Raw genomic sequence first — 27,300 nt, forward strand, 5'->3', positions numbered from 1 at the left:
TGGGAGCTTACTATACAGAAAAACAAAACTGGCTGTCATGTTTCCTGCTTCGAGAATATTTCACTCACTGTAAAGTACTTTGTGATGCCTGGGAGGCTGTGAAAGTACTATATAAATACAATCTTTTCTATTTTCATTTCAAGGCTTGGAGTTACAGTTTCGTCTTTAAGCCAGAAATGTGCTTTCCTTCAAAAATTGCTCCTTCTTTCCTGCGTCCTTGCCCCAGTTCTCCCACATAACCTGGGAAACCTTCTTGGTTGTCACTGTAGCTGCACTGAAGGGATAAGTCTCAAGAAAGACTGCCCCTAATCATTAACTCACCACAGCTTATTCTCTCCTCCTGTGCAGCTCAAACCTGACCGGAGAATGTTTATCAACTCTGATCGTTTTTAATCTCTTTTTTTTTAAAAAACAAACCTATGGAAACCTTCAGCCTGATGCCAAAGCCAACACATCAAATGGAAAGGCAACACAGCTTATTTTCCTTACACACAATAACATTGTAATATGCTTCCTTTTCAAGTTCCTCCCTGCTAGACCCTCAAACAATTCAAATAGCTTGCTCTCAATCATCAGGCTACTGGGGAGGTATGGCTGCAGATTGGAGTCACTTGGTTTTCCCGTTTAAACTCTTTTCACTTTGTATTCATGCCATTGCCACAAGTCATCTTTATAAACTGCAAAATAAATCCAAGTGACCCAACAGGATGTAGAAGAGAAGTAACGATAACTCAGAGTTAGTAACTGAAACCAGAGGATGCAGGGATGTGTATCTTGACTGGTTGAGGTGTTGAATACAAAAGGAGAGAGGTTCTGATGGAGTTCTATACAATGTTAGTTAGGCCCCAGCTGCCTTACTGCGTGCTGTCTAGTCACCACACTATCAGAAGGAGGTAATTGCACTGGAGAAGGGGCTGCAGAGGCGGTTCACCAAAATGTTGCTTGCATTGGAGTTTTTAGCTTGTGAAGAGATGCTGGATAAGCTGGGGTTGTTTTCCAGACAGCAGAGAAGGCTGATGGGGGATAACCTGATTGAGATTAACAGAGCTCTGGGATAGTCATGATTTGGAGATGCCAGTGTTGGACTGGGGTGTACAAAGTTAAATCCATTCAAATGGATTTCATCAGACCCCAATCAGTCAGGAAGGTATTGTTAAATGATTGAGAGGTTTAAAACAAAAATCACACAATACTAGGTTATAGTCCAACAGGTGTATATGGAAATTGGACTCTCACCTGGTGTTGTGTGATTTTTAACTTTGTCCACCCAGTCCGGCACCTCCACGTCATGGTTGAAAGGTTGGCGTTGCAAGGAGGGTGAAGATGTGTGGGACAAATGTTGACTGAATGTTATGAAAAATGTTGGCCGATATCACCAGGGCTGATCATCGAGTTCTTTCAGAAATTGTCACCATCTTTCGAGGCCTCCTTACCTATCTATGTCAAACCTCACAATACTGGGTTACAGCTGGCTGCCTGAGGAAACTAGATAGAATCCTTACAGTGTGGAAACAGGCCCTTTGGCCCAACATGTCCACACCGACCCTCCAAAGAATAACCTACCCAGACCCATTCCCCCTACCCTATTACTCAACATTTACCCCTGACTAATGTACCTAACCTACACATCACTGAACACTATGGGCAATTTAGAATGGCCAATTCACCAAACCTGCACATCTTTGGACTGTGGGATGAAATCGGAGTACTCGGAGGAAACCCATGCAGACACGCGGGAGAGGGCTCCGAGAGCTTATGGTTTCAAATAAACCTGTTGGACTGTAACCCGGTGTCGTGTGATTTTTTTTTTACTTTGTCAGCCCCAGCCCAACATTGACGCCTACACATTGTATTTCCCATCTATGTAAGATCTGATCCACTCTACTGGCAATAAAGTGGTTAACATGGTGTGTTTCAGCAGATGCCTGAAGAAGCTAAAGCTAGCCTTGACAGCATGTCCCACGCATTCCATGAAAGAATTTGTTTTTGAAAAGAAAGTCAAAGTGTTGGGGTTACAGTCTGCAGATGTGCCTGGGATTATGGTTCATTTCAAGGCCTCTCCTCAGTTGCTCCAATAACCCTTATCTGTAGCTTTGTGTTCCCAGCCAAGCGGCATCTCCCACTCTTCCTCTTCTGTGTATTACCGTCCTTTAAGGCAATGCTGTGCTATGATTTGGAGATGCTGGTGTTGGACTGGAGTGTACAAAGTTGAAAATCACACAACACCAGGTTATAGTCCAACAGGTTTAATTGGAAGCACTAGCTTTCGGAGCACCACTCCTTCATCAGGTGGTTATGCTGTGCTACAGTGTTGTAGTGGCTATGCAATGTGGCACCCCACTGTCTTTTGAGTGGTGTATGCCTTTTCCTACTGTGGTTTCTCTTCTGGCTCACCTCTTCCCACAACACCCTGAAACCGTGCTTACGCAGTGAACAAGACTGTTGTGACGTTAGCCAGAACGGTGATAGTGGCCTAACATGCCCGGATAAAGAGAATTCCTGCTCCATTCAACCAGCCTTACTCCACATCCCTCCACACTCCTGCACAGCAAAAATTAAACTGGTCGAATTGAGAGCGGGTTCTGGATTTCTACTACCCTTTGATAATGAGATTAGTTAATCAGGTACAAAGAACCTATTTCCTCTAGTGGAGGTTGGTCTGGAGGCAGAGGGGAACACTTGTTAAAAGTGGAAATCTGTGGGTGTCAGACATAGACCATCAACCAGGTCTCCAAGTGACACAGCTCACAAATTCTGCCTACAATCGATTGTAATGACTGATCGTTCAGACACGATCACAAGCGCGTGTGTGTTCTACACTGTAATCCTGTAGCACATCTTCAATAAGTGACTTTCTGCCAAAGCTCAGCTAAGGTCTGTTAAGATCTGAGAATCCCTTGTTTGCCTTAAAGGAACGTAAATTGTTTCCTTGCAAAATTAGACAGTGCCCTTTTTTTTTGCAAATGGATTGAAGCTGCAATGAGGAATCACAGAAGTCCCACTGTATGTTCTACAAAGTCGAAACAGACCTGTGTTATACTTGTTTTTTTCCTTACACTTTATTCATAAATTATTTATATTTTTGAATTTTGTTTTAATAAGTGACTATGGTGAGGGTGGGAGAGAGCTAGAACTAGGAGGAGGCCATTCATCCCCTCATACCAGTACCATCATTCGATTCGATCATGGCTGACCGGTACTTCGATTCCACTTACTCACATGTTGTTCCAGATCCCTTGATATCACTTGCCAAACAGCAAACCCATCGAACTGAGTCGAGTTTTTTTGGTTGGGGAAGAGATTTGCAGATTCCCACCACTCTCCTGCTATATGAGGCAGTTTGTGTTGGTATCACCCCTGAATGATCGGGCTCAGCATTTTAAGGTTGTGCCTCCTTTGCTGTGAGCACACCAGAGGAAATTGTTTCTCAATAGCATCTCAAACCTCTTTTAGACACTTTGACATCTCAGTCTTTTTTATACCTGAAATGAATCGTGTTCTTGCAGCCCACCTTCTCAATCTAATCCTTTTAAGTCTCAGTATCACTCTGGGTTCGTGGTGTGCCCCCTCTAAGGCCAAAATCACAGGAGGATATGTGTGTCTGTCTTTATCTCTCTTGTCCCTGTGTTTGTGTGTCTGTCTCACCTTCTCTCAGTCCCTCTGTGTGTGCGTGTATCTCTCTCTCTGCCTATGTGTGCCTATCCATCTGTGTGTCTGTCTGTCTCTCCTTATCTCTGTCCATGTGTGTGCCTGTCCATTGACCGTGTGTGTGTGTCTCTATCTGTCTCCCCCCGTCCTCTCTGCCTCTGTGTTCTGTCTGTCCCTCTCCTCCTAATCCCGAATGCCTGTCTGTCTCTCTCTGTATCCCCATGTATGCCTCCCCACCTCCATCCCTGTGTTCTGTCTGTCTGTCTGCCTCTCTCTCTCTCTTTCTTTCTCTCTCTCACTGCCCCTGTCTGTGTGTCTGTCTGTCTTCTCTCTCTCTGCCTCTGTGTGTGTGTTTTTTTCTCTCTGCCCCCTCTGTGCCTGTCTGTCTCTGTGAGTGTGTGTGTGTCTGTCTCTCTCTCTCACACACACTCCCTGTGTGTCTCTCTGTCTGTTTGTGTGTCTGTGTTTGTGCCTCTCTCTCTCTTTGTGGTGATGCGTGTCTAGTGGATTAGCTGAAATCTGTGTAAGGGTTAAACCTACCTCAGTGCAGGGTTGAAATGAGTTCAGCCTGACTTTATCTGAAAGGAACTGTTTGTCTTTGGGACTGTTTACATGCATGCAGATTTGATAACGTGCTCAGCAATATCAGCAGTTCATTATTGTCTTCTACATGGTGCTCAAAGGAATTCTGAACAGAGCACAGAGAGGCATTATTGAGTACAGGACCGGGGCTGAATCTGTATGAACTGTTGGCATGTCGATGCAGCTGAAATGTTGCCTCTCTATCCTCCACGTTTCCCCTCTGTCTCGTTACCTGATCCATTCCCGTTTCCCCCCCCCCCCCGCCCCCCACGCCTCACAGATTACAGTCTGCTGTGACCTGCTTGTGATGTCTGGAGTATGTTTCTAGGAAACAGGAAGTTGTGAAATGTAGCTCCGATTGTCTTGTGAAAGGTCTGTACCCCACCACGTACAGCATTGCCTGAGCGTCTGTACCTTCACGCTGTTCAGTGTTGATTACTCTCCATCAGGTTGAGGCTCCCACAAGTGAAGCTGGAGAAAGACACAAGGTAGACAGGCATAGAGAGCTTAGAGGTAAGGTTGCCATAGTCACAGAAGACCGTAGGTCTGCTGTCTCACTGGAGAGGGATGACATGACTCAATTGAGGGTCGGGTGAGGGGAGAGGTTGAGAGGGAGAGTCCTTCATGGTAAAATCAGTCAGTGTGGGGATTGAACCCACTCTGTTAGCATCACACTGGATCACACATCAGTCAGTTGAGCTAACCGAATCATAAAGCTTCCTGCGGGTGCTCCAGTTTCCTCCCACAGTCTGGTGATTTTCCTGCACATCCGCACACCTCATGTAGTGTGTTTGTTGCTCTCGATGTGGTCTCCTCTGCACTGGGGAGACAGGGCCTGACCTGTGGAACGTTTCAGAGAACATCTCCGGAACACACACACACACCAACCAAACCCACCGCCCCGTGGCCGAACACTTCAACTCCCCCTCCCACTCTGCCAAGGACATGCAAGTCCTGGGCCACCTCCACCACCAAACTCGAGCCACCGACACCTGGAGGAAGAAAGCCTCATCAACCCTCCAACTACACGGGATCAACGTTGATTTCACCAGTTTTCTCATCTCCCCTCCCACCACCTCATCCCAGATCCAACCCTCCAACTCAGCACTACCCTTTTGAACTGTTCTACCTGTCCATCTTCCTTCCCACCTATCTGACTTTTTGATTCTGATCTCCAGCATCTGCAGTCCAACGACATGCAGGTTAGGTGGAAACTGTCCCGCAGTGTGCAGGTTAAGTGACTGAATCATGGGAAATGCAGGGTTGCTGAGTTAGGGTTGGGAGGATGGTCTTCGGAGGGTCAGTGTGGACTCGATGGGCCAAATGGCCTGCTTCCACACTGTAGGGATTTGATGATTCCGTGGTGGCACTGTGGGCCAGACTTGGAGTCCGGGAGACCATAATATCGGGAGGTGATGGCCTACTGTTATTATCACCACACAATCAATCCAGAGACCTGGGTATTGTTCAGGAGACCCCTGTGTTCAAATCCCACCATGGCAGGTGGAAGAGTATGAATAAATTCAAAATTTGGAAGTAAGAGTCAAATGATGACCGTGAAGCTATTGTCAAAACCCCCACCTGGTTCCCTAATGTCCTGTAGTGAAGGAAACTGCCATCCTTACCCAGTCTGGCCTACATGTGACTCCTATTAACATCTCTCAGAAATGACCGATCAAGTCACTCAGTTGAAGGGCAATTAACAATGGTCAACAAATGGTAAACATATCAGCAGCACCCAAGTGCAACAAAAGTGAAGAAAGAAGACATTCCCGGCTTGAGTTGATGGTTGACTGAGTTTGATCAGGTCTTGGACACCATGGGAGTTGAGGGATGTGGGGATAGGGTGAGAAAGTGAGGGTGAGCTAGATGCCCAGTCATGATCTTTTTGACTGGATTTGAGGAGACTTTGGGCCTCTACCTCTGGCTGGAGCGTTGCAATATTTTTCTGTGCCCCCTGTCATCTGTTCTGGGATGAAATGCTTATCACGGTTAGTTTTTACTTCCAGGCCGACCTCAGAGTCCTGCCATAGCTTTGTTGTAATGAGATGTGTGGTCGGCTTTGATTAGTTGGGGATTTCCTTTCTTATCGTTGAGTCAGCAATTCCCAAGCCATTCCGACTTCCCGGTGTTTTTTGAGCCAAACCAAATCTCCTTGCTCGCCTTTTAAAGCGGAAGGGGCGAGTCATGTTTCAGTTAATGGAACAGACTTTGGCATTGAGTCTCATAACATGTCATGGAGGGTCAGTTGACGGACTGGATTTCAAGGAGTGAGCTGGAGGAAGAGAGTGCAGTGGAGAGGTTGGTAGGAGAGGGACTCATCTTTCGTCCTGGGACCCTTCAACCTTCAACCCCAGGGCATCAATGTGGACTTCACCAGTTTCCTCATTTCCCCTCCCCCCTACCTTATCCCAGTTCCAACCTGCCAGCTCAGCACCGTCCTCTTGACCTGTCCCATCTATCAATCTCCCTTCCCACCTATCCACTCCACCCTCCTCTCCGACCTATCACCTTCATCCACACCCCCATTCACCTACTGCATTCCCAGCTACCTTCCCCCCACTCCCACACCCCCACACCCCTCCCATTAATCTCTCCATCGCCGAGGCTCCCAGCCTCATTCCTGATGTAGGGCTTTTGCCCAAAACGTCGATTTTCTTGCTCCTCAGATGTTTCCTGACCTGCTGTGCTTTTTCAGCAACACTCTAATCTCGACTCTGATCTCCAGCATCTGCAGTATCCCCTTTCACCGAAGAGAAGGACAATGCAGAGTGTCAAGTGTATCACCAATACTGCAGCGGTGAAAGTAGGGGATACACAAGAGGCCAGATTTACACAAAGATAAATCATAGAACCCCTACAGTGTGGAAAGAGACCATTTGGCCCATCATGTTTGCACCGACCCTGTGAAGAGCGTCCCACCCCGTCTCAGCTCCCCACCCCCTTAACAACCCTACTCCCATAAACTACATTTCCCATGGCTAACCCCCCCATAGCCTGCACATCTCTGGACAGTCTACTATGGCTAATCCACTTAACCTGCACAGTTTTGGACTCTTATCTCCATCTTAGAATCCCTACAGTGTGGAAACAGACCCTTCACCCCAATAGGTCACAGCAACCCACCGAAGAGTATCCCAACCAAAGCCATTCCCATTACTCTACATTTACCCCAGTCTAATATACCTAACCTACTCATCCCTGAACACTATGGACAATTTCACGTGGTCAATTCACCTGAAATGCACATCTTTGGACTGTGGGAGGAAACTGGAGCACCCGGAGGAAACCCACGCAGACACGGGGAGAATGTGCAAACTCCACACAGTCAGTCGCCTGAGGCGGGAATTGAACCCGGGTCTCTGGTGCTGTGAGGCAGCAGTGCTAACCACTGAGCCACTGTGCCACCCTCATGATACATTTTATATTACCATGAGCTATGTCTTGCTACTTACTTGTAATCTCTGCGACTAGGAGTTAATCTTTTGCTCTCATTGCCCTTTTGCTACTAATGTCTCTTCAGCATTGACCGCTTGTTGAGGTTCAGTTCTGTGGCATTGCTCGTCTGCTGTTTAAATAATAATCTTCACATCAGCAAAGTTACTGTTCGCTGACTGCTGAATGGATGGATATCAACAGTTGAAGTCAGTGGAGAGCATTAGTCAGACTGGTTAGACAGGTAAAATGTGGTGCTAGGAAAGCACAGCAGGTCAGGCAGTATCCGATGAGCAGGAGAATCGATGTTTCAGGTGTAAGCTTTTCATCAGGAATGAGGTGGGGCCCAAGGGGGCTGAGAGATAAATAGTAGGGTGGAGGTGCAGGTGGAGGGAAGGAAACTGGGAATGCCATAAGTAGATGCAGGTGGAGGGGGGGGTGGGTGGTCGATGGTGATAGGTCGGAATCAAGGGTAGAGAAGGATAGGTAGGAAGGGAGATGGACAGGTCAAAATGGGAATGCCGAGTTGGAGGGTTGGATCTGGGCTGAGGTGGGGAGAGGGGAGATTTGGAAACTGGTGAAGTCAATGTTGATACCGTGTGGTTGGAGGGTCCCAAGGCAGAAGATGAGGTGTTCTTCCTCCAGGTGTTGGATGGCTCGAGTTTGGTGGTGGAGGAGGCCCAGGACTTACATGTCCTTGGTGGAGGGAGGGGTGGGGGGTGTTGAAAGCAGGGTAAGAAGTTACCAGATTTCCATTTCCTTGACCAGAAGTAGTTTTGCTGCTCTCTTGGCTGAAAATACATTCAGTATGTCCTAGGGATGAAACCTGGAGAACCTAGATGTAGGTTTACTCACTGAGCTGGAAGGTTTGCTTTCAGATGTTTCGTCACTATGCTAGGTTAGATCATCAGTGAGCCTCCGGATGAAGCGCTGGTGGCATGGCCTGCTTTTGATTTATGTGTTTAGGTTTCCTTAGGTTGATGATGTAATTTCCCATGGTAACATCATTTCCTGTGGTATGTAATTTCCTGTTATCTTTCTCAGGGGATGGTAAATGGGATCCAAGTCAATCTGGGGAACCCCCGGTCTCTCCTGGCTGAGCTGTTGCCTCTTCTGTTCATCACGTAGTATCCAAGGTCTCTGCACTGCTGGCCCTTTCTTCATCTTCACTGTGTCGAAGTTAAGGACCATGGCTGCTCTAGGCCTGGCTCCACTGTCTCAACCCCATCCAAACTATGACGGTGCCAAGCAGGAATACATCGCACTATCTTTGGATGCTTATTGCACAAAAGGCAATTTGAATCCGGCTCGCCTTTCCTCAACCTCAGTCTTTCTGAAGATTGCGATGCCTCGATGTGTCTCTTCCACCCTCTGTTCTTTGTTCGACCCCCCCCCCCCCCTCAGGTTTGCTGAGAGTCTCTGCCACTCTTCTCCACTTTATGATGTATAACTCTCTGCCCCTTCAGTTGGCTTCCTTCTATCATCTTAAAATCCCATCTGAGAGGAGCTAAGCTGCCACTCTACAGCGGCAAATGGGAGCCAGTTAGGACCTGGCATGGGTCATTCTAACCCTGGAGATAGTTCAACTTTTCAGTTAGATCACAGGATCATTGGAGAGTCAGAGGCTAAGGGGGAGGCAGGGGTGCCTTACAGAGGTTAATAAAATCGTGAAGGGCGTGGATAAGATGAAGATCTTTTTCCCACGGTGTGGGGAGTTCAAAACTAAGGGGCATAGGTTTACGGTGAATGGAGAAAGATTTGAAAAGGGACCTGAGAGGCAATGTTTTCACACAAGAGGGTGGTTCGTATGTGCATTGACCTGCCGGAGAAAGTGGTGAATGCAGGTACAGTCGCAACATTTGAATACATTTGGAGAGCTACATGAATTGTAAAGGTTTAGAGGGTTAAGGGCCAAACACAGGCAAGTGGTTCCAGTTGAGTTTGGGAAACTTGGTTAGTATGTACGAGATGGACCGAAGGGCCTGTTTCCGTGGTGTATGACTCTATGACTGGCCAGATCAGTTGATGCATAATAGCAGTGCAGCAGGAAGTCAGCTTAAAGCACGTTTTTAGGAGCAGCGAAGGGGATCTTTGTGTGTGGATTGAGACATCACCTGTACCTGGGTCTGTTTGATTATCCAGTACTCCATCATTGACATGCATCATGTCAATGGTATGGAAATTTTCCAAAAAAAAAGGCCTCTTGCTTCCCCTCAATCTTGAAGGCAAGTATCCGGAATTTGAGGAATTCCTGGAAGGGTTGCCATGGAAACTACTCATTTGGGTTTCTCAGAATTAAAAATGAGCTCATGTTTGAAATGCACAGCATGACTCGGAATTTAAATTGCCTTTTGTGCGGCATATGTTGGGTAGAGACACCAAGATATATGTTTTACCTTGTTTGAATTGCCCTGAGCAGCAAGGGCCATGCAGAGAGGAGTTTGCAATCATCATTCAACTCTGCAAAATGAGTTTACCTTCCTGTAACTTTAGCAGCGCATTCAGTATTAATCTGTACCATGCCACCTCTGAGGTCACTTTTCTCTTGTTTCTCATTGCTGGCTGAGTGCATTGTGTGAGACACTGATTGAACCCTCCATGTGGTTAATGTATAATGACATCTACTCTGAAGGATTAATGATTTTTGAACAACTGTGGGCCAGCTTATCACATTGCAGTCAACAAGTCAGATACTCAGCACATTTGGTGCAAAGTTTGCTTCATTAATGTTCACTGCGTGTAGGTTGAACCATTTATTTAAGTGACTCGCTGTGCTCACTAGGGACCATATATTCATTCACAGGGAGCTGTCCACCACAGGGTAAGGGAACATTCCCACATCATGTGCTTTCTCTGAATTAAAGAATGTCGCTCAGGTGGACCATAGTTCCCCAGTGCTTTTACTGTGGCAGTGCCATTATCAACTGGAGCTGGCATACCAATCCATTAGCACCTTTTTCTTATGCAGTAATAAATTGTCATTCCCTTTGGCATTCTTGCCATCTGTCCTGATGAAGTAAAACTTTGACAGAGTGCCTGCTTTTTTTCCAGCAATGCTCAAGTTTTTTTTTAATTACTGCCAAACAACAATTTATTAAATAGGGTTCAAATGTTTACTACTCCATGCAAGGACTTTTCCTTTTAACTATCTGGTCTGGGACAGAGGCAAGTAAGCTGCATCAGATATCTATGTATAACTGTAATGTACTACATGCAACAGAAGCTACACATTTAGTTTTTGAACATGGAGTTGTTCACCATTTGTTCTCATTTGAAGTGACGTCAACAGGAGGAAGCAAATGTTCTTTTTAATTAAAAGCTGTGACTTCAGTCCCTTGGTGTGGAAATGTTTGTAGGTTTGAAAGAAGCTGGGTAAGGAGCCTGGGTGAATTGCTGTAGTGTGTCCTGTATGTGGTAAACACACAATGCACCTTTAGTAGAGGAAGTGTACGCTCCAGGTAGTGACTAAGGTACCAATCAAATGGGCTGTTTGGTCCGGAAGGCGTTGATTATTTTGAGTATGTAATGACTGCCAAATTATGTAGCAATCTCGCAGGGGGTTATTAATTTATTGTTAAAGTAGGTAGTGCGAGATCCAGGGGACTTACTAAGAGGATTAAAACCACACGATTCTACAATTTTGAAGAACAATAAAGTTTATTGTGCAATGTTAGATCACTACTACAATCTACAATACATGGAGAATTAATGTGTGGTAATTACAGGTGATAGACTGGAATCAAGCAACCCACAGAGCAAATGTAATCAAGACTGATCCCATAAATTTCTCAGCAATTCCCCTAGATGTTAATGATGCAGTAGGTCAACAACGTCTCCAAGGGGTTCATTTTTACCACTCTAGCTTTGAGACTCCCTCTCGAAACGTGTGGGCTGCCTCAACATCTCCTCCAAATCTGGTCAGTCACCCTCTTTATCCTGGCTCTACAGTCCCTTGGACTTCAAAAACTGCAGTCCAGTAAGCACTTATTCAAATACACCAGTCCAGCTTTTCACTGAAAACAGCTTCACCAAACTAGAACTGCCACTTAGTTTTTCCTGAATTCTAACCTTGATCTGGTGTATCAAGTGACTGTTACATCTGGGGTTTTCAATCCCCACTCTTAATTGTATTAGTGGCAGATGGCTTCTTCTGAGTGCACAGAGCTCAGATATTCCTGCATCCCTATCTTGAACACTTCGCTGCCTTTTATCTCCTTTCACATAAGTTCAAGCAGCACAAAGACATCCAGCTGCTCTGGGGCTCCTCTCAGAGACCCCCACACACAACTCTTGTAGTTCAGTTCACTTCACTGCCTAATATGGATTCTGCTTCGATCTCTTTCTCCAACTAACTATGATCCTGGAATTGCAGGTGGACTGCAGCGGTTCAAGAAGGCAGCTTACTCCCACCTTCTCAAGGGGCAACCAGGGATGGACAATAAATGGCCAAGCCAGCAGTACGCACATCCTACAAATGATTTTTTTTTTGTAAAATACTTTTTTTAGTGACTCTGAACTGTATTGAGTGATCTATTGAAAACTTTGGAACAAACCCCTCACCCCAATTGCTCGGCAGAATTGCATGTTACTGAAAATTTGAGGTAGTCAATTGCAGCAAATTATTAGAAATCTGTGTTCCTTAAATGTAGCACTTTCTCACAGTGCTGGCTTATAGCACAAGTTGTATACAACTGAACGAGGGCTCATCACAAGAGTTGTCGGAGCCGCTGTCACCCAATTGAGTGGGGAGTATTCCATCACACTTCCAACTTGTGCCTTTCATATGGTGGACAGGCTTTGGGAAGACAAGAGATGAGTTACTCACCAGAGAATTCCCAGTCTCTGCCCTGTTTTTGTAGCCACTGCATATACATGACTGCTGTAGTTTAGCAGTGTTGTCAGCCAAACTAAGAATGTAACTGTGGCAGTTAGGAAGCTTTTTTAACCATTAATACAACCCCACAGTATCCTTGAGATATAGGCCATCCAAAGCTGAGAATAAAGTTGGGTTATTTTCAATCTGCACTGGTCCATGATTGGCAGCTACTTGACAGTGAGAGGTTGTAGAACTCTGAGATGAAGTGGGATCAGATTCTCTAATTCCAGGTTGGCCTTAGGATTATTGGACTGAAAGGCAGTGAGTGGTGAGTGTTGGTGTTTGCCTTTTGGGTGTTAAATTCAGTTGGTTTAACCAGGCTGCGCCTCTCGCAGTAACAGCTCTTGCAGTCACTGAGAGTTTCCCCGGGGGCTGAAGAAGTCACTTTGGGAGTTTTATTGAAAGTGAGTGAGGCAAAGCTTTTCGAATTGGCAGACAAGCTGGAGTAGGAGTTGCCTTTGTCTGTGTGAAAAGGGGAAGTAACTGCAGCAATAGCTGGACCTTTAACGATTTGCCGGAAATGCCTTCAGAATGGTTGGAAATGGCCAAAGTTCAATTGCAAAGGAAGCAGCCTGAACTTGACAAAGGAAATGAAATAATTGGAAGTACGAATAAAAGCAGGGGGAGAGAAAATGGAAAGGAAGGCTCTAACAAAAGAATGGGAGGAAGAGAGGTTTTGAACTTGAGGTTGGAACTTAGAAAGCAAAGTTGATTTAAAATGGTGGAGGGAGAGGTGGAAGGTAGCAGTAGTGATGGAGAGCAAACCCATTGTAGCCAAAGACCTGTTGAGAATCTGTATTAATATGTCCAAGATTTGCCAGAGTTCGACAAGAAGGATTTAGAAGCCTTTTTCATTTCAATTGAGAAAGTGGCTAAACAAATGAAATGGCCAGTGACCATGTGGATACTGTTGATTCAAACAAAGTTGGTTGATGGAGTGAGTGAGGTATTTGCATCACTAGCAGAGGAGGTATCTGGAGAGCGTGATGAGGTGAAGAAAGCTGCCTTAAATGTATACCAGAAGCCTACAGGCAATGTTTTAGGAATCTGAGGGAACCTAGTCAAACATCCATAGAATTTGAAAGGATCAAACAAAGTAATTTTGATAGCTGAGTAAAGGCATTGAAAATAGATTAACATGTGGCGCATTTAGAGAGACAATGATCTTGGAGGAGTTCAAACTTCACTTCCTGAAGTAGTGAGAGCTCATGTGGAAGAACAGAGAGCTGAGACTGCAAGATTAGCAGCTGAAATGGCTGATTGACCAGGAGTAGGCAGGTGGGGCTAGTTTAGTTGGGATTGTGGCTGGCATGGACTGGATTGGACCGAAGGGTCTTTGTTCCATGCTGTTTGACTCTGTGACTCCATGTTTATGAGTTGGTTCATAAATCAAAGTTTGGCTTCCAGCATCAATTTCAATCTGTGAGGGGTAGAAATTGGGGAAAAGATAAAATTCTCAGGTGGTAAGGGGAAGAGAGATCTCATTGAAGATAATAAAGATAGTTTACCACAGGGGTAAAAAGGGGGGACAAAGAAGTAAAAAAAATACAAGTATTTTCACTGGAATAAAGTAGGTCACATGAAGACGCAGTGTTGGTGGTTTAGAACAATCTCTGGGATGACAGATGTTGGAAAACAGGATAAGCGAGTGAGTTATGTAGAAGTGGTAAAGGAAAGCAAATGGCAGCTAAAAAGCTGCAAAAGAATGTACAGCCTGGTCAGGGGTTGATTGAAAGGAAAGTGACAGATCTCTTTAAAGAATTTACTTGTGCGGGTAATGTTTATGCCAGGAGGAACAGGTAAAGAAATTAAGATTTTTTAAGAGATACAGGAGTAAGTCAATCTTTAGTGAGAAATGAGGGGATATGTAATTAGGAAGAAGTAATTCCAGAAAAAAATGGTAATATGTGGAATTCATGATGAAAATAGCAGTGAAAAATGGTAAAATGGTGGTAGGAGTAATAAAGAAATTCCCGATTCTGAAAATACGCTTTATCCTTGGGAGCGATATAACTGGATTGGGAGTGATGCCTACTGTGGTTAAAAAGCCAGTGGAACATCAGGCAACTGAGGCATTACAGGAAGTATATCCTGGGAGTTTTCCTGACTCTGTGCTAACGAGGTCACAAAGCCACAGGTTGAAACAGGAGAAGAAATTAAGGAGTGAAGGTAAGGAAGTTGAAGTGCAATTATCAAAAACCACGTTTGATCAAATGGTCAAGAAAAAACAAGAATAGGTGGTGGATAAGGCAGATATTTTTAGAATAAGAATTAGCATCCCTGTAGTGTGGAAGCAGGCCCTTCGGACCATCAAGTCCATACTGACCCTCCAAAGAGTAATCCACCCAAACCCATTCCCCTACCTTATATTTACCCCTGACTAATACGCCATAAACTATGGACAATTTAGCATGACCAATTCACCCGACCTGCACATCTTTGGATTGAGAGAGGAAACTGGAGCACCCGGAGAAAACCCGCGCAGAATGTTGAGAACGGGGAGAATGTTGAAACTCTGCACTGAGAGTCTACTAAGGCTGGAATCGAACCCAGGTCCCTGGCGCTGTGAGGCAGCAGTGCTAACCACTGAGCCACCATACCGTCATATAGATCATAGAAATTACCTAAATGACAACAAAATAAAGAATTAAAAAGCATACATAGAAAAACAATCTGAGTGTATCCTGGAATGTTACGATCTGAAAAATGAAGTCTTGATGAGGGAATGGAGACCATCACATACTCGGGCAGGTAAGAAACAGGTAGAAGTTCATCAAATTGTATTACTGGTAGATTATAGAAAGGGGGTGTTGCAGGTAGCACATGAATTACCAACAGGAGATCATTTGGGATAAGAAAAATCCAAGCCAAAATACAGAGACATTTTTGTTTTGGCCTGGACTGCATAAGGATGTGGCTGAATTTTTCTGGGCATGTCAAATGTGTGAGGTCATTGAAAACTTCGTGTGATAAAACCAACACCCTTATTACCCATTCCTATATTTGGGGAATCTTTTACAAGAGTCTTAATTGATTATGTAGGACCCCTGCCTAAAACAAAAGGTGGGAATTTATATTTGTTGACCATAGCTGATGTGTCCATTTGATTTCCAGAGCCCATTCCATTGCACAGTTTCACGGCTAAAAGGATTGCAGAAGGGTTTCTCAAGTTTTTACTAGATATGGACTATCCACAGAGATACAGTCGGACCAAGGGTCAGATTTTATATCAAAGTTATTCAGGAGTTATGGATAGTCTAAGAACAAAACAATGCAAGTCCACTGCGTGCCACCCAGAATTGCAGACAGCTTCAGAACAGTGGCATCAAACTTTGTAAGCCCTCAACATGGTCTTTAGTCATGATAATTCAAAGGATTGGGATAAAGGAATTCCCTTTGTACTTGTTGAAAGTAGGGATGCACCTAATGAATCAGCTAATTTCAGTCTTTTTGAATTAGTTTTTGGTCATGAGGTGAAGGGAAGGCTGAAATTAATTAAGGAGAAATTGGTGTGTCGGTGTTTAGAGGACACATATTTAGACTGTGTGTCAAATTTTAAGAAAAGATTAAATAGAGTGGGCAAGTTGGCTGGACAGCATTTGAATGTAGCAGAACATCTGATGAAGCAAGAAGCAGACAAGAAATTAAAAATTAGGAATTTTGCCAGTGGAGATAAAGTGTTAGTGTTGCTCCCAATGCCAGACAAGGTTTAGTGCGCATTATCAAATTGAAAGGAAATTGAGTGAGGTGAATTATTTATTACAAACGCCAGATAGGAATAAATCTCAGTGTATCATGTGAATATGGTCAAAAGGAAATTTCTTCGGGATGGAAGGCAAAAGGAGAATGTGTTACTGGTTACAACGCAGAGTGAGAAACCAAGTTCAGATGATTCAGGATTGGGCATTCTTCAAAGGGGGAGGTGATGACCTAGTGGTAGTATCACTGGGTTGTTAATTCAGAGACCCAGATAACATTCTGGGTCCGAATCCCACCATGGCAGATGGTGGAATTTGAACTCAGCAAATATCTGGAGTTAAGAATCTAGTGATGCCCATGAATCAATTGTCAGAAAACCCACCTGGATCATTAATGTCCTTTAGGGAAGGAAACTACCATCCTTACCTGCTCTGACCTACATGTGACTCCAGACCCACAGCAGTGTGTTTGACTTTACACTACCCTCTGGGCAATTAGGGATGGGCAATAAATATTGGTCTAGCCAGTGATGCCCTCATCCTATGAATGAATGAAAAAATAAAACTAAATTGGACAATGAGGGAGTTCTCAAATATTGAGATAAATTATTGAACTCTCTTCCAGTGGAAAATCAAAATGACCTGAAAGAGTTATTATAATCACATGGGGAAATATGCGGTAATACACTGGGAGGTACTAATCTAATTACGCATGATGTAGCTATGGAAAATGCTGTTCCAATTAAGCAGCATCCTTATGGACTTAACCCTCCAAAATTGGCACTAGTTCAATATGAGATTGAACACATCTTCAAAGACAATATAATGAAAGTGAATTGCAATGACTGGAGCTCACCCAGAGTAATGGTGAAAAAATAAGGTGGTACCCAATGATTATGTGTAGACTATCACAAAGTCAATGCAGTTACAAAATCTGATTGATATCCAGTTCCACATTTGGAAGACTGTATTTGAGAAGGTGAGACAAGTATCTTGTATTTTTATGTTGGACTTACTCAGAGGATACAGGCAGGTACTTTCACCCAAAAGAGCAAAAGAAATTTCAGCTTTTGTGACACTGAATGGGCATTTGAATGACTAACCAACAAAGTCATTTCTGGATTAACCAATTGTGTGGTATTCATTGACGACCATAGTCACACATGGAAGGAACATTTGGAGCATCTATCAGACTTGTTTGATTGACCTTAGGAAGGAGGCTGGGTGACAAACCTGGCTAAGAGGGAATTTGCAAAAGCCCTAGTTATATTCCTGGGCGATGTTTTTGGACATATACAGATTGCCCCACAGGGTGTGAAAACAAAGGTTATTGGGGTGTTTCCAATTCCATCACAAAGAGGAAACTACTACAATTCTTGTGACTGAGTCAGATGTTCTTATTAAATTTTAGCAGTGTGGTTGCTGCACTGACTGGAGCAAATTTCAGAGGAGGAAGACAGGCAGAAGGCCCCAGTGTTAGCCACACCTAAATATGCAAAGCCATTCAAGGTACCTATCAATGTAAGTGTTGGTGCTGTATCACTTAATCCTTATATTGTGGAAGCAGGCCTTTTGGTCTGTCAAGTCCCACTGAAGAGCACCCCATCCAGAGCCAACCCATCCCTGTAACCATGCATTTCCCAAGGCCAATTCACCTAACCTGCACATCTTTGGACTGTGGGAGGAAACTTGTGCCAACTCCACACACAAACACATACACACACACCCCTGACCACTGAGCTGCTGTGCCATGCCTTTGTCATCCTCAACAGAAATATTCCATAATTGAGAAGGAGATCTTGGTTTTGGTGTTGGTGTTGCAACACTTCAGCATTTATATTGTCAGTAATATGTCTGAGAAAATTGTGTATTCTGATTATAGCGCTTTGACTGTTTTTGGAAAAATAAAGGATAAAAAAAGGACAAAATGCACCTCTTAAAGCCAATATATCATCACAAGAGAACAGAGGAGACGGGTTATTGAATATTTTCAAGCCATAGATAGAAAGATTCTCGATTAACAAGGGAGTCAGTGGCTGTTTGGGAGGGGGAGCGGGTATTTGTGGGTGGGTATGTGGGAGTGGGTATTTGGGAATGGTTATTTGGGAGTGGATATTTGGCGGGGGGTGTGATATTTAGGAGTGGGCTATAAAGGCGGCACGGTGGCACAGTGGTTAGCACTGCTGTCTCACAGCGCCAGACACCCAGGTTCAATTCCCGCCTCAGGAAACTGTCTGTGTGGAGTTTGCACATTCTCCCCGTGTCTGCGTGGTTTCCTCCGGGTGCTCCGGTTTCCTCCCACAATCCAAAAATGTGCAGGTTAGGTGAATTGGCCCCGCTAAATTGCCCGTAGTGTTAGGTGAAGGGGTAAATGTAGTGGAATGGGTCTAGGTGGGTTGCTTTTCGGAGGGTCAGTGTGGACTTGTTGGGCCGAAGGGCCTGTTTCCACACTGTAGGTAATCTGATATAGATTCTCAAGCTTTACAGCAATGTCAAATTGAGGCCACAATCTGATTTAACTTTGAACTTCTTGAATGATAGAACAGTAGCGAGGGACTGAATGACCTACAACTGTTCCATATTCTTTTGTTTATCTTTTAATGGATGGTAGAGGTTTCGAAAAGCATTTCCAGAAGATGTGCAAACTGCTGAAATTTAACAAGCGGGCATCAATAATGCTTGATTGACCTGTCCCATGCCCAATTCAGACACTCACAAAGTGCTGCGTGAGGAGAGTATTCTCCTTTGGAGAGTTAAATAGAAAACCCACAGTTAAAAGTGACAGTTTGATCATCCCTATAGAGACTGCTGTTTCACTGATGGCTCTTTCAAAGAGAGAAAGTGAACACAGCATGTGGGCTGCAAGCAGCATTTGGTAAAACACTTTTGCAAAGAAACAATGAGAAATTTGAGGAGCAGCTCAGAGGTTAGGCCCCATACAGAGAGAGTGGGAGGGGGGGGGAAAGTCCAAATTTAGCATGTGTGACAGTCCGTTTGTACAATGCTTCCTAAAGTTAATGTGTTGGTCGGTGATTGTGCGGAGCTGTTTCACAGCTGTGTTTAAACCTTGGTGACCTGTGGACTTGTTTGTATGCAGTGTAATGAAGGGTAATTATACTGTCGGTACACTGAGCTTCCTTTGGGGATGGTATTTGTAACAGCGGTGATTGAAAGTGGCACTCCTTTGCTACTTTAAAGAAAGGGGGTGGTTTGAGGTGGCGACTATTTCCTGCTTTCTGAAACTCTCACTTTTCAGCACTCTATCCTGTTCTCCCCTTTGGCCCCATGTCTTTTCTAATCCGCCTTCCACCCCCCCCCCCCCCCTCCGAATTCTTACACGAGCTATCGTTCTCCGAATGAGTACCTGCAAGAACCCTCTCTGTGGATTTACACTCGGGTCAGCAGTCCAACAATATATCAGAATATGTTGAAGTCTTTGTTTAAAGATCCCCGCAAATCTAAAAATATCGCACCTCTCCAAACTGCGACTGGTGGATTATTTTTTCGGGTAGGTCGAGTTGGGAAGGTGATGGCACGGTGGTGTTATCACGGGTCTCTTAATGTTTTAGGAACTGGGTTCGAATGTCAAAGTGGAGTTTGAATTTAATTTTAAAAAAAAACAAATCTGGGTTTAAGACTGTAATGATGACCATGAAACAGTTGCTGATTGTCAGAAAGTCTTTAGTGGTTCACTAAATCCTTACCTGGTCTGGCCTACATGTGACTCCAGACCCACGGCAATGTGGTTAACTCTGAACTGCCCTCTGGGCAATTAGGGATGGTTAGTAAATACTGGCCTGGCCATACATTCCTGTGAATTAAGAAAACAGTAGAAATTCAGATTAGCCAGGCTTGAATCGACTGGTTAGAACAAGCTTGAAGGGCTGAATAATCTTCCTCCTATTTTGTGTACAAAGTTAAAAATCACACAACAGGTTATAGTCCAACAGGTTTTATCTCTCCACCCTGCAAGCACTCTGCATCTATTCCTGATGAAGGGCTTTTGCCCGAAACATCGATTTTCCTGCTCTTCGGATGCTGCCTGAACTGCTGTGCTTTTCCAGCACCACTCTAATCTAGAATCTGGTTCTCCAACATCTGCAGTCCTTGTTTTTACCTAGTTGATTTTAACCCTACTGCGCATCCTCTTGCCAGGTTTAATCGGAAGCACTAGCTTTCGGAGTGCTCCTCCTTCATCAGGTGATTGTCCTATTTTGTGGTTTCCCAGAACATGGATGAGTCCGGTGATTTCAGAGAATCCATGTGCGTCCCCTCTCCTTCCTTTATCAGAAACACCTTGGATTTGTGTTGCATCCTTTTTAACCTCTGCAGACTGTAAACACTTTCCAGCCATTGTAACATTTTGAAAATGTTTCAGTGTTTCAAAGTAGAGCAGCAGAGAAATCAATTTACACACAGCAAGCTCACCACAAGCAGTAAGGAGGTCATAAACAATTTCCAGTAACGTTGACCGAAGAGTGAACATTGGACATCTGAAACACTGAAAATAAAATCACTGGTTCTTTTGAGACACAAGTTAGTTTGAGTTATTTTTATCTCCACCTGAGAGGTAGACTGGGCCTTGTTTTAATATCTTGGAGATTATAGTCTTAAGGTTGGAATTTCCCCAGCCACTTGGTGCTGTCTGTCTTGAGGATCTGAGCAGATGGGTTCTGTGCATTGTGTTCCTCCTCTGTTCTGTTTTCAGTGATTGAAATACGATGCAGTAATGTCTGTAATGCTTCGGGAATTCATCTGTAGCCAGCCTGATACATTTACAGGGTCGTCCGGGCAACTTCAGGCACTCTTTATTCTGTGTGGAATTTGCACTCTTTGTTCTGTGTGAGGTTTGCACGTTCTCCCCGTGTCTGCGTGGGTTTCCTCCGGGTGCTCCGGCTTCCTCCCACAGTCCAAAGATGTGCAGGTTAGGTGCATTGGCCACGCTAAATTGCTCATAGTGTTCAGGGATGTGCAGGCTAGGTGGGTTAGCCAGGGGAAATGCAGTGTTTTGATTTGATTTGAGGTATTGCTGTCACATGTACCCAAGTACAATGAAAAGTTTGGTTTTGCAATCATACTATTTAAAGATCAGGATAGAGTAAGGGGGGATGGGTCTAGGTGGGATATCTTCAGGGGGTTGGTGTGGACTCGATGGGCTGAATGGGATTCTACGATTGCATTTCCAAGCAAAAGGAAGCTGCTCACGATGAACTACGACAAAAGCCTCTGCATCTGTCTCCAGACTTCTTTTACAAAGCCACATTGCAGCAGGAGATGTGTGACAGTCTCTACCCCCAGCCACCACACCCTGCCCTCCCCCCGCAGCCACAGCGAGGGCACTGTGCAGTGGCACAGACTGACCATGAAGGATCTTGTTGTACCCTTCTCACCACCAGCCAAGCAATGTTGCGGTGCTTTTTGGAAAGCTCTGGTGATGAGGCAATCTGCCAAATAACTTTGACAGTCTGCTCAGGGAACCAGCCGACAGGATCCACCCTCTCCCTTTCCCGTTGCCAGCCTAGATGTTTGTGCTGTCAGGTCCAACGGTGCACAATGGGAACATGTCTCAGGCGAAAGCAACACTCACAGCTGACACTGTTCAGTCAGGGTTGCCAACTTGGGCATACGTTCTCTCAAGGTTTCATTGTATGATCTGCCTCCAAGTCAAATTTCCAAAAACATTTCTAACTAATGATATTGAAAGAACATTTCTTTTTCTTCCTCTCTCTCTCGCGCGCTCTCTCTTGCTCGCTGTAGCGTTCTGAAGATTAGTCTTTAATTCCTGGAGATTTCAGTGCAATGTTGGAAGGCTGGAATCCTTGCGGTGGAAACGTACATCTTGCCTGTATCTCTCTCTCTTTGTCAGGAATTCTGCTTCCAACCAGATACTCATCTCAATAAAAAAAAGACTTAACCCTCCTAAGCCTCAATGTTTTTACGTTAACAAAGTTTCCAAAACCAAAATCTTTGCATCATGTTATTAAATTAGAATTTGAGATGTGGGTGGTACCACATAACGTTTTGTAATCTCTGGTATTCTTGGAAGAAACTCTATTGCTGCCAGATATTTGACTTGGCAGCTAAATGACCACTGAGTTAACCGTTTACCTCTAGACTTGCATTGCTGCACTATGTGTAATCAGATAGGAACTTTTGGTTTATTTTAATATGTTAAGAACTCTCTGTATGATCTTATAAAGTCAGGTTTAAGGTCACTTCAATATTATTGACCCATGAATTAGTTTTATGTGTGTGTATACTATATTACACATGCACAGACACACGTATATGCATTGTACCAGAGGTCAGAATCTCTCTGTCTCTGGCATAGGCAGTTTTGAAAAATATAAATTAAGACGACTGGCCCAGTGAAGGGAAATTTTGATTTTAATGCCCGTAGGCTATTGCACATTACTGTCCAGAGACAGAGAAAAGTCAGACAGCAAAGTGAGGGAGAAGGAGGCTGGCTGATTGGCTGGAGATACTCGAGAGATTCTCAGGAGGTTAGAAGTGATTGGAAGAAGTTTCAAAGTGCTCCAGTTTTCTCCCACTGTCCGAAGGTGCTGGATTGGCCATGGGAAACTACCACATAGTGTCCAAGGATGTGCAGTTTCAGGTGGATTGGCCATGTTAAGTTACCTCGTAGTGTTCAGGGATGTACAGGTTCAGGTGGATTGGCTATGGAAAATTGCCTCTCAGTGCCCAGGGATGTACAGGTTCAGGTGGATTGGCCATGGGAAATTGCCCCATAGTGTTCAGGGATGTGCAGGTTTGAGTGGATTGGCCATGGGAAATTGCCCCATAGTGTCCAGGGATATGCGGGTTCAGTTGGATTGGCCATGGGAAGTTGAAGAAGGGCTTATGCCCGAACGTCGATTCTCCTGTTCCCTGGATGCTGCCTGACCTGCTGCGCTTTTCCAGCAACACATTTTCAGCGTGGGAAGTTGCCCGATAGTTTCCAGGGATGTGCAGGTTAGGCTTAACCATGGTATGAAAGAAAACACGCCATGGGGGTTTACGGGGTTGAGGTGAGGGATTGAGGCTGTGTTGGGATGCACTTCAGACTGATGGTGCAGATTTGATGGGCCGAATGGCCTCTTCCTGCACTGCAGGGATTCTATTACATGCTCTCAAATAGGTGAACAAAGGCATAAGTGACTCTCACCATGGTTGAGGAAAGGAATGGACATATTACCAAGAAGAGTGCTAAGAAAACAGTGAGGAGGGCTACAGTGAAGAGCAGTAAGGAGATGAGAAGGTTAAGGAAAGAAAGCGACGCCATCTACACCTACAGAGTAATGATCTCGACCCTGATGAAGCAACTGGATGAGCACTTAAAATGCCAGGGCTTTGTAAGCTCCAGGCCATGTGCAGGTAATTGGGATTGGAGTTAGACATGGTGGGCTGAAGTCCTGTTTCTCTGCAGTGTGACTCTAGGACTGGTATCTCCTCCAAGGCCACAAGCATCATGAACTTGTGCATCAACGATATCTTCAAGCGAGAAGACTCAAGAAGACAAGCAGGTTAATTTTCAAGAGGAAGACTCCTCTTAAGAAACATCTTCGGTCAGTTCTGTGGTAGAGTCAGATCAGACTTGAATTGATAACGCTGTTTCTCTCTCCACAGATGCTGCCGGACCTGCTGAGTTTCTCCAGCATCTTCTGGATTTCCTTTTTCAGATTTCCAGCACCTGCAGTATTTTGCTTTTATTGGAGTTGAAGTTTGATGGGTAGACGTGTGGAAGAGGGTGAAAGGTTCGGATAAGTTGGAGAAGGGCAGGCTGTTCCCTGATGGTATAAGGTCTATGTGGCAGCCAAGGTTGTGGGAAAGGGAATACAGAGGGAGTGTGAAAAGAACAGCAGGAGAGTGGAACTGGCTGGATTGCTGGCATGGATTCGATTGGCTGAATGGGAACTTTTTGTGCTGTACAGAGAAACCTCGATTATCCGGCATTCAGTTAACTGAGTTTCAGATGATTTGAACAAGATCGCAAGGTCCCGATGTTAGGCTAACTACGTTATCCGGGATTTGATTATCCATCATTCGATTAACCGAATGAAATACTCCCCGCCTGTGTCCTTCAGATAATCAAGGTTCCTCTGTCGATGATTCCTGAGTTGAGTTTCAGTGTGAAGGCAATTAGAATTAGCTTTATTGTCACCTGTACTCAAATGAGTGCAGTGAAAAGTTTACAAGTCACGGTGCCACTTGAGTACAAAGCTCCCTTGATATTTCTTCTTCAGTTACAGTTCTTAGAAAAATACAGAAGTAAAAAGACCAGCATTGCAGATTTTAGGAATAAATTATAAAATGGAGATAAACGAAGTTCAGAACAATGGTCTTCCAACCCAATTCAAGCTGGCAACCAGCCTCCAGTCCACACCAGGCTTCACCTTCACTGTTCACAAGGCCAAGAGAGTACTCTGGAATACCATTGAGGTGGGAAGTCCATGCTGAGGCCACGCCTGGCTGAGAGACCACCATGTACCTCTGGAAGGCCACCACACCAGGCTGAGAGACCACCATGTACCTCTGGAAGGCCACCACACCAGGCTGAGAGACCACCATCTACCACTGAAAGACCACCACGCTAGCCTGACAGGCCGCCAAGCCAGGCCAAGAGGACTCCACTCTGGGTCTGCACTGAGGCCAGGAGGCCAAGAAGAGAGAAGAGGAGAAAAGAAAAGACAAAAGAGAAAATATAAGAAAAGGAACGGACGAACTCTGGCTGAAGCATCCGATTCCGCCTCCATCTTGGATAATTGCTGCCCCATCGGAGCCACAAAGCTACAGTGTTGCAGAGCTGATCACTATCCATTTATTGTCCTGCTTTGCTGTGGGTCACTGATGGGTGCAGTTGACCACCACCTTCGTGGGTTAAGGCCTTGAAAATAAAACCAATTGGTGTACTCTTTGTGACCAATTGGTCGGTGCATTGACCCTGGCCGGAAGTGTTAATACATTGGCTAAGAGAGCAGAACACAGTTTGTGATTTCCACCACAGTTGAGCGGTTTTGCCCACATTCAAGATGGCGGGTGGTGGGGGGCGGTCACCTGTGGAAAAATTGGCAGCAGATAATTAAGGAGCTTAGGAGGAGGCCATAATGCCTGTTGCGCCTGTACCGGTTCCTTGAAAGAGCTCTACCATTGGTCCCCTAGCGTCGTATGAATTATTCCATGCTCAGTTCCCATTGTGTTGCCACCCATTTGAGGTATGGTCCAACGTGGCTGGTTCATTGGTCCCCTGGGCAGGGGCGCAGTGTTGGTGGGGTTAGGTAACAGTTTCCCGCTGAGAAAGAAATCGCATGTTCTGGTCAATTCACCGTGAATGCTTTTGAACGCAACAGTACAACATTAGACTGAGACGTTACAGAAATCCCAATGGCAGTGCTACATCAGAGGTATGTGTTAGATAAATAGACGTCGCTCGGAAATTGGCCGGGAGCTGTTACTGCTTGATGACTCGAGCTCCGAGTGACAGATGTTTGGCAGATCTCCCGTTAAGCCAAGTAACTGGATGTCATGTTGTAGCTGCTGGGGAAGGTGGGCAGAGAAGGGAGGGGTGTGGTGGTGGAGGAGAGCGAGTTAATTCTCAAACTGAAAGATACAGAACGGAAGGTTTATGGTCCTTTCGCCTAAACTACAGCTCTGCACTTCCTGAGAAAGCAAAATTCTGTTTGAAAAGCCCTTTCTCTCAAAAACAGAACTGCTTTTCTCTGACCAGCATCTTAACAAATTTTATGGAGATTTCCTTCACTTTTGCAGCTTTGTTCGACTGGAAACTGGTGTAAGCTGGGGAAACTGAGTTTCTGCTTCTCTTAATCTGCTTAATCATTTAAAAAAAGATACATTTGGAAGTTGATAGCTGTGTTGAGAGACTATGTTTGGTATTCAGGGCTGTGTGCCAATATAGCAAAATGCTACCCACTTCAGTAAAGTTTCCCGCTGAGGATTGCTCCACTGAAATTGAGCCTAATATTGATAGGAGAGTAACGTTTCTGGATCATGAGCAAGGAGGCTACAGAGAGCCTGGTGTTTTGGTTGCTGGGAAACTCCTGGTCCCCATCACTCAGTACCTTGTGTGGCCAGCTTTGTAGCTGCCTTTCTTTTCCAGCACAGCTGTTTGCGGCGTGACCTCTTGCCGAATTCTGCATCACTGTCACCAGCCCCTCACCATCACTTCCGGGGGTCAGAGACTTTGGTTACGTAGCTGGGGTATAATGGTGAAACTGGGGCTGTCCTCCCTGGAGAAGGGTAAGTGGAGAGGTGAATTGATGGCAGTGTTCAGTACCATGTGGGATCGTAGGAGATGGGGGCAGGAGCCCCTTGAGTCTGCTTCTCTTGACCATGGTTAATCCATAAGACATAGGAGCAGAGATTAGGCCATTCAGCCCATCGAATCTGCTCTGCCATTCAATCATGGCTGATAAGTTTCTCAACTCTATTCTCCCACTTTCTCCCCATAACCCTTGATCCCCTTGATACTGAAGAGCCTAGCTATTTATCTCAGTCTTAAATATACTCATTGACCTGACCTCCACAACCTTCTGTGGCAATGAATTCAATAGATTCACCACTCTGTGGCTGAAGAGGTTTCTCCTTATCTCCATTCCAAAAGGTCTTCCCTTTACTCGAACACGATGACCTCAGGTCCTAGTCTCTCCTACCAATGTTCCCATCACTGACTCTGTATGTGGTAGTGATCTCTGGAACTGAAGGTCCGTGCTGTGATTAGCGTACTGACACCGATTGACATACAGCTTAGTGGGAATGTTGGTCTAAAGGTGTAGAGTAGGCAATTTCAGACTGAGACAAGGAGAAATGTCTTCATCCAGAGAGTGGTGAGCCCGTGGAGTTCACTGCCACAGAAAGCAGTTGAGGCCAAAGTATATTTTCAATGTGATCTGAAAATTAGTTTTTTTGTCCATGGCCCCTCCAGGCCAGTCTGAAACATGGATAATCCTCATCCTCCAACATGAACAATGGTCTGTGTCTGTCTCTCTCTCTCTCTCTCTCTCTCACTCACTCACTCACTCACTCACTCACTCACTCCTTCTTCAC

The 27,300-nt window shown here is 44.9% G+C and overlaps 1 protein-coding gene across 3 annotated transcripts in view; it reads left to right on the plus strand.

The window, feature by feature from the left end:
* nxn (nucleoredoxin) overlaps positions 1–27,300 on the plus strand; it is a 227,311-nt gene that overhangs the window by 59,383 nt on the left and 140,628 nt on the right. The window contains exon 1 of one of the 3 annotated variants that reach the window (XM_043718207.1): positions 19,326–19,347. The exons of 1 other annotated variant lie outside the window; for it this stretch is intronic. In XM_043718207.1, coding sequence (XP_043574142.1) covers positions 19,341–19,347 — 7 coding nt within the window. In that variant the 5' untranslated portion in view covers positions 19,326–19,340. Of the gene's footprint in view, positions 1–19,325; positions 19,348–19,596; positions 19,748–27,300 lie in introns of those variants that run through there. One more of the 3 variants, XM_043718206.1, reaches the window with a different exon arrangement.

The sequence above is a fragment of the Chiloscyllium plagiosum genome, chromosome 28 (assembly GCF_004010195.1).
Source record: "Chiloscyllium plagiosum isolate BGI_BamShark_2017 chromosome 28, ASM401019v2, whole genome shotgun sequence".
NCBI classification, from domain to species: Eukaryota; Metazoa; Chordata; class Chondrichthyes; order Orectolobiformes; family Hemiscylliidae; genus Chiloscyllium; species Chiloscyllium plagiosum.